Source organism: Octopus bimaculoides, chromosome 15, assembly GCF_001194135.2.
Source record: "Octopus bimaculoides isolate UCB-OBI-ISO-001 chromosome 15, ASM119413v2, whole genome shotgun sequence".
NCBI classification, from domain to species: domain Eukaryota; kingdom Metazoa; phylum Mollusca; class Cephalopoda; order Octopoda; family Octopodidae; genus Octopus; species Octopus bimaculoides.
Window position 1 is genome coordinate 49895680 of NC_068995.1, and position 7802 is coordinate 49903481.

The window sequence follows — 7802 nt, forward strand, 5'->3', positions numbered from 1 at the left end:
TTTCGAGCGTGGCCGTTGCCAGTATCGCCTGACTGGCCTTCGTGCAGGTGACACGTAAAAGCACCTACTACACTCTCTGAGTGGTTGGCGTTAGGAAGGGCATCCAGCTGTAGAAACTCTGCCAAATTTAGATTGGAGCCTGGTGTTGCCATCCGGTTTCACCAGTCCTCAGTCAGATCGTCCAACCCATGCTAGCATGGAAAGTGGACGTTAAACGACGATGATGATGATGATGATGATGATACATATGTAGGAGGTACATTCCAGAAGTTTTAAGACTCTTTTAGGCGAGGCAGTTACAAGTGTCCTAGATTATTGTACATACTGTATATCATTAAAATACATTGAATAGGTTGATTTGTTGACATGTTGTATTCAAGATTGAAGGTGTAACAATACTTTGAATGGACTAGAAACTGCTTGCAGCAGTTCACTAGTTTAATAGAATGCAGTCAGTGTGTGAAAACAATATGGAAGAGTTTTGTGTTAAACTGAACAAAAAAGCCATAGAAACTTATGAAATTCTCCAGACTGGTCATGGATTAACTTGTATGGGCTGAACATCCGTTTGAGACAAGAAGTTCAAGGACAATAGAGAGGAGGCAAGAGATGATGGGTGGTGTGTGGGGGAGGATGACATCAAAACATCAGAACTGGTTGAGAAAATCCGCAGTTTTCTAGATGAGGACCATCATGTGTCTATAAAGACAATAAGTATACAGTTCGGAATTGGTGCGACAACTGTACATGGAATTATTCATGAAGAACTGAACATGCCCAAAATTTGTGCAGTTTGTTCCCTGGGAGCTCAGTAACAAGCAGAAGAAAAGACCCAGTGACAGCAGGATATTTGTTGGACTCATTACCTCCAATCCCAGAGTACTTGATTCTCTGGAAGCCTGTGACAAAAGCTGCGTTTAGTGCTATGGTTGAGTGACCATGAGACAGAAGGCTCAATAGAAGCATCCTGGCTCCCCTCTAGATCCAAGAAGGCCAGGTAAAGCAAGTCTACTGGGAAACTCATGATGATCCCCTTTTCTGACAGCTGGGACATCATGGGTTCCTTCTGACCAGATGGTCAATAAAGAGTACTTTGTGAAGGTTTTGAGGAAGGTCAGAAAGCGATATCATTGCAAAAGGCCAGAGCTTTTTCACTCAGGTTTTGTGACACCTGCACCAGGACAATGCATCAACCAACAATTCCATCCTGGTAACCAACTACTTCACAGAGATGAGCATCAAAACTCTCCCTTAACCTCCCTGCAGTCAAGACCTTAATCCTTGTGACATTTGGTTGTCCCCCGCCCCAGCTGAAGGAGAATCTCAGGGGCAATTGTTTTGAAGACATTGAGAGGATGAAGGAAGATGCCAGCTTCAAAAAGCACCATCCCTCAACACAGTACGAAAAGCTACACAACCTCTCACTTTTCTCATCTCATACTTTTAAAAGCAACAATTATGTTTTTCTGTTTCAATTAAACTATTTCAGATAATCTGTTTTAAATCTCTGAGCGAGAGATATAAAATATGAATAAAATTTTTTTATATCTTCGTACCTCTCTTGTACTCTCTCACCTGTTTTCAAAGCATAAAAAAATGGCTGTGGTAAAATATTTGAAATATTTAACATTGAACATTGACTTCAATGTGCATTTTTCAATGGTTGAATTAAAAACTACACTACAGGGGTATTTTTTTATTAGCTTACTCTGGAGTAAGATGATGGAATTAGTTGAGTATATAAGAAATGACAAGCAAGTCGAGAGTATGATTAAAATTTTGTTCGTTTTTCAATTAACATTATTTTTAACACTAAATTTTTTTTCTCTTTTTTTTCAGAATGAAATTAATTTAAAGAAAGCAATAAAATAAAACACTGAAATTAGCTAAATCAGCAAAAAAGAAAAGAAGCAAAAAAGCAAAGCAAATCGAAAAATCAGGATTTTTTTTTTTTTGTTCATAATCTCAAATCCATTTGATATTTTGTATGAAAGAATGATGGTAGCCACACCAATAACAGAGCAGCTCTCCACAAAGTGTTCCAAACATCATATTGATGTCACCTCTGATGTTGATGATAGTCTGAAAGTGTTCGCAAATGGTGACAGTGAGATTTCACTGATTCAGAAAGCTAAGATTAAGAAAACTGAAGAGAAAAAAGCTGATAGTGAGAAACTAGAAGAAAACAGTCAAAGCGATTCTATGTTGACTGATGATGGTGACACAGAAACCAGCAGCATTGGGTCAAACAAAGGGTCGAATGGATTGATTACAGATGAAATTAAAGTCGACGAACAAGTGATTGAAAAGAAAATTAAAAAGAAATATTATTGGTATGGCAACCATAAACTAGTGAAACCCATCAAAGACATTCCCCCACGATTCCAACAGATGCTGGCAGAAACTAATGCTGAAAAAATGCGATGTGAAGGACGACCAATCATTCTACAACAGCAGATTGACCAAAACCGAAATGATGTAAACATTACGTCAACGTCTTTTAATCCAGAAGCACAATGTTTTATTCCTAACGAAATATTTGACAAGATGGACGCTAACATTAAGGACATGTCATTGCCCATGACAAACAGAGTAAACAACAGTAGCAGCAGTGACAGTAGCAGCAGTTGCAGTAGTAACAGTAGTAATACCAGTAACAGTATGGTGTGTAGCAGATCTGGATGTGGTAATGTAGTCAGTGGTACTCATTCTGAAATGCTATCACCTGTCAATGGAGCACACGTGCCCTTCTCAGCGAGTCCTATATACACAATACACATTTACAGCTCAGCGAACACTCCAATGGCAAATGCAAACATTACTTCCTCTGCTAACCCTTGCTGCATGCATGCCACCAATTCATGTGCTAACATGTACACCTCAGCAAACAACCAGCAACCATTACAAGCACCAGTGTATTACACCTCGCAGCCGTTTTCACAGCCAACCTATGCAACAGCCGAATATCAACCATTCAGACATTCTGCAAATCATGCCCAGTCGGTCCAGTATGCTCCTTGTATTACTTATACTCAAAATCACCAATATCCGTTAGCTGCAATGCCTCATTAATTTGCAGTCAAAGCGTTACCCTCTTCCACTTAGGGGAGAATTGAAGATTTCAACATCAGAAAATATCGAATGTTGTGTCTCAGGAATTAGACCATTTAGAGTGACCGACTGATCTCAACGCATTCATATTATGGAAACTTGTTAGCAACACTGACCAACTGACCGTAGCTATATTGCTGTTATAGAAACTGACACTGACCACAACTATATAGATGTGAGCACTGACTGCAATTGTGCTGAAATACATTTTGACATTGACCACAGCTAACGTAATGTGGCTGTCCTGGAAGGGATGATTATTACTGTTGTTTAGCACCAGGAAACATCATGTCCAGCTGGCTACACAACACAATATCTGTGTCCTTATATATTGTCGTAAAAGATATTGTGCCATATAGCCAACTGGAAATGCTGTTTCCTAGGGCTAAACAACAGTAACATTCGTCCCTTCCAGGACAGCCACATTATGTTGGCAAATAGCCTTTACTTTCAAGAACTGTTACTGAATATCTCTCTATGAGAGATTTAGAAATAATAATATTGACCACAGCTGCTTGGAATATTGAATCGCATAGTGAAACTGAAATTGACCACTGCCATCTTGTTGCCATAAATGCTGGTATTAACCAGAATTGTATTGATATTATAGCTACTGACCAACTGCCTACATCTATTTTGATGTTATACATACTGACATTGACCAATGCTAACTCCATAGGTACTAACACGGACAGGCGACTATACTAACATTCTCATTACTGATAGCATAGTGACTGATATGAAATCAATTTATTGATCCTTGAAGCATATATTTCCTAAATGGTATATGATATTACCAAACTAGGTGACATCAGAGATATAACTTATAATAAGAAAGAAAGGCACTGGAAAATATTTTATACAAACACTTACGAACCAAGTACAAATGAACAAACATTACAAGCTGAGAATAAAATATTTTAAATATATTTATGAATGGTACTGATATGATACACTCAATATTTGGGATATATCAAATAGTTATGATGCATCAAACATTTGTGATATATCAGATATCACATGAAACATCGTATGATAACAATTAAGGTTAGAGCTTTGTTTTAATATTCTAAATTTAACTCTTATAATCAAAAGGAAAACAAAATTCAATATTATAAGACCGGAAACCTTGTTTTCTTTTTAGAATACTGCATAAAACCATAGTTATTATAAATTTTACATTGACATTAGCAAAAAATTAGACAATGTCCTTGTCAAACAAAGGTAATTAATACAGACAGAACTATTTCTTCTACCAATAACATTAAATTAAGTACAAATAATTTATGTGGTGTTAAGTTAATTGACTCCAATCCTTCATCCTTCTTTCAGATCATTGAAAAATAGGGGTGAAAAAGAGCAATAAACTGGTAGCAACAGTATTTAGTGGGCATGCTACATGAAGTTGCATTCCTTAACATTCAGAACTCAAGGTCTAAATTTACTTGCTCTAGAGCTCTCGAGCTGATAAATTATATAGATAACAGTCATATACAAAGATTTATTTATCCACCTATACCCCTCCCATATGAATATGAGAGGGGTAAGAAACCATGAGCACTTGAATGGGGGAATTGGTAGAGTGGCAGCTTTTCTCCACCCAAATTCCTGGTCTTGTGCTCATTGCTAGAAATTATAATTACTTGAAAAAGTCTAATTAAAATTATCATATTTTGTAGTATTGAGTATTATCTGATATATCACAATCTTGTACCGCTATCGTTGTATTGAATATCACATATATAGCAGCTGTATTACCAACTTTTATCCCCTAGATCATAATTATCCTGTATATTACAATTCTAATATCAATTGTTATTCAATGTATCACGATTGTAATATGAAGTGTTATTGCATGTATTGCTTTCATGATATCAAATGTTATCACCCATAATGCAATAAACATTACAATAGAAATCTCAAGTCTTTATTCCAATTGTAATATCAAATGTTAGTTTGTATAATGCAATAATGAATTGTTATTGTAATAGTGCTTATTGTTCCATATGTTAGAATTATCATATCAACTCATTAATCTCATTAATGTCATCAAGTCTCACTCATTTATATTAATTATTATGCAATATGTTCAAAATATATTATATACAGCTTACAATACTATAATAGAGATAATATATTATAATTGTATACTATAATAATATATATGATGATAATATAATATGATATTATAATAAATTATAATTATGTATGTAATAACATTATTATAATTTTATAATATTGTATTATGATGTTATTATATTAGGATAAAGCAGTAAGCTGGCAGAATTGTTAGTATCATCATCATCATCATCATCATTTAACATCTGCCTTCCATGCTGGCATGGGTTGGATGGTTTGACAGGGTCTGGCTGGGCAGAAGACTACACAAGGTTTCTGTGTCTGTTTTGGCATGGTTTTTACGGCTGGATGCCCTTCCTAACACCAACCACCTTAGCAGAGTGGACTGAGTGCTTTTTACATAGCACCAACACAGGTGAGGTCAGTTTTGGTAGGGTTTTTACAGCTGGAGGCCCTTCCAAATGCCAACCCCTTCACAGTGTGGACTGGATGCTTTTTACGCCACATTTTAGCAGCATTACTTTTGACTCATTACATTCTAAATTCAAATCATATTATCAAACATTACACTAGCAACATTATCATGCACTACACTGACACTATCATGCACCTTACAAACCAACTTATTAAAATTCCTCACCGGTCACATTTTCAAGCACCACACCAACATTATCAGCATCGTTATCAGCAACATTATCAGTACCACACCAACATTATCAGCACCACACTAACCATGTTATCAAACATCACATCAACAGCATTATCAAACATTACATGAACTTATTATCCAGCACCACACTAACCTCATTATCAAACAACACAGCAAGCACATTATCAAACACTATGCCAGTAGCATTATCAACTACACATTATCAAACATGTTGTCATCATCCACCCAATTAAATACTACAATAACCACATTATCAGGTGACAACCTATGTTAATTCATACTCTTCAAATGTATATTATTTAAAATTTTTTTGACTCTTTGTTTACTTTATTGTTCATTATAGTTTTTATTCTAATTAAAACCGAATAAACAATAAAATGTAAATAGGGACTGCTGGTAATGCTGTTGTTGTTGTTGTTGTTGTTGTTGCTGTTGATGATGATTATGGTGGTCATGTGGTGTTGCTATTGCTATTGTTGTTGATGTTATTGTTGTAGTTATTGTTCATCATCATCATCATCATCATCATTATCACCAACATTACCATTGAGATACCATTCACCACAAAGAAACACCATCGCCATATCACCCTGCCCCATATCATCATCATCATCATCATCATCATCATCATCATCATTATCCTCATTATCATCATCCTCTTTATCGTCAACAACATCACCATCATCTTCATTAAAACAAAGTTGCAGACATTGACCAGCTGAAGTTTATATTGTTTCCCATCAACACACGTCTATCTGGAATACAGGTAGTTGTGAAAAGTGTTTAGTTATGACTTGTGTCGTACGCAAACACAGCAACCATATCATCAAACACCAAACCCACCATGTCATCAAACAGCACACCACACCAGCTATTATCAAACACCACACTGATTACATCATCACACACTACATCAACAACATTATCAAACACTATACCAGCAACTGGTGATGGTTTGTTAACTTAGCAGTTCAGCAAAAGGGACCAATAGAATAAGTACCAAGCTGAAAAAAAAAAGGTACTGGCCTCAATTCATTCAGTTAAAATTTCTTCAAAGCAGTGCCCCAACTTGGCCACAGTCTAATGACTGAAACAAGCGAAAGAAAGGACGGAAAGGAGAGAGAGGTGGGAAGAAGAAAGAGATTTTAAACTTGGGTATACACCTGGTAGTATGCCAATTAAAGCACGTTCATTGCCTGTGGCTATCCATCAACAGGATGGATATAAGTGCCACTGAATTTATTTCAGGAATTCCTTCGTGTCTGTCAAGTGTATAACAAAAGAGAGAAAGAAAAAATGGAATTTACAAGATTCTTTATTAATCACTATGATCGTTTCGACCCATCATGTGTTGGTCCCTCACAGGCAAGACTCTGAACAACTGGTTATGGTGCATCATCTGGTGTTGATGTGTCTCATCAGGTGATTTTTTTTCAAAAGCTACCACACTCTTTAAACTCAGTTTCACTTAGTTCGATGATAATACATTTCATTATTTGTTTATTAAGTGTAACCTGACAACAAGTGTCAGAAGAGTGTGAAAGAATAGTAAATTTAAGACATGACACAGAGAAAATTGAACATAAAGATTGCCCCCAAGTGAGACAAGTGCATCAGAAAATAGAAAACAGGCAGAATAGAAACCAAGTGTGTACTAAAATACAGTAGGAACAGGACATAAGTCAGGAAACAAACCCATGTTTTGCATGCGGTGGTATGCACCTGAAAAAAAAAAAAAACCTGCACATTTAAGAAAGTGGAATGTTTCCATTGTGGAAAAATTGGACACGTAAAAGTGCAGAGTGGTTGGCGTTAGGAAGGGCATCCAGCCACAAAAAATCCCTGCCAAAACAGACACAGTAGCCTAAGGTAGTTTTTCTACCTGGCCGGCTCCTGTCAACCATCCTACCCATGCATGGAAGATGGATGTTAAACAATGATG

At 36.3% G+C, this 7802-nt stretch overlaps 1 protein-coding gene across 3 annotated transcripts in view; it reads left to right on the forward strand.

Moving 5' to 3' along the window:
* LOC106870807 (uncharacterized) overlaps window positions 1-5034 on the forward strand; it is a 38688-nt gene extending 33654 nt beyond the window's left edge. For all 3 annotated transcript variants that reach the window (XM_052973313.1, XM_052973312.1, XM_052973314.1), the window contains one exon: window positions 1840-5034. In XM_052973313.1, coding sequence (XP_052829273.1) covers window positions 1996-3072 — 1077 coding nt within the window. In that variant the 5' untranslated portion in view covers window positions 1840-1995 and the 3' untranslated portion in view covers window positions 3073-5034. The remainder of the gene's footprint in view (window positions 1-1839) is intronic.
* Window positions 5035-7802: the final 2768 nt, after the last annotated feature.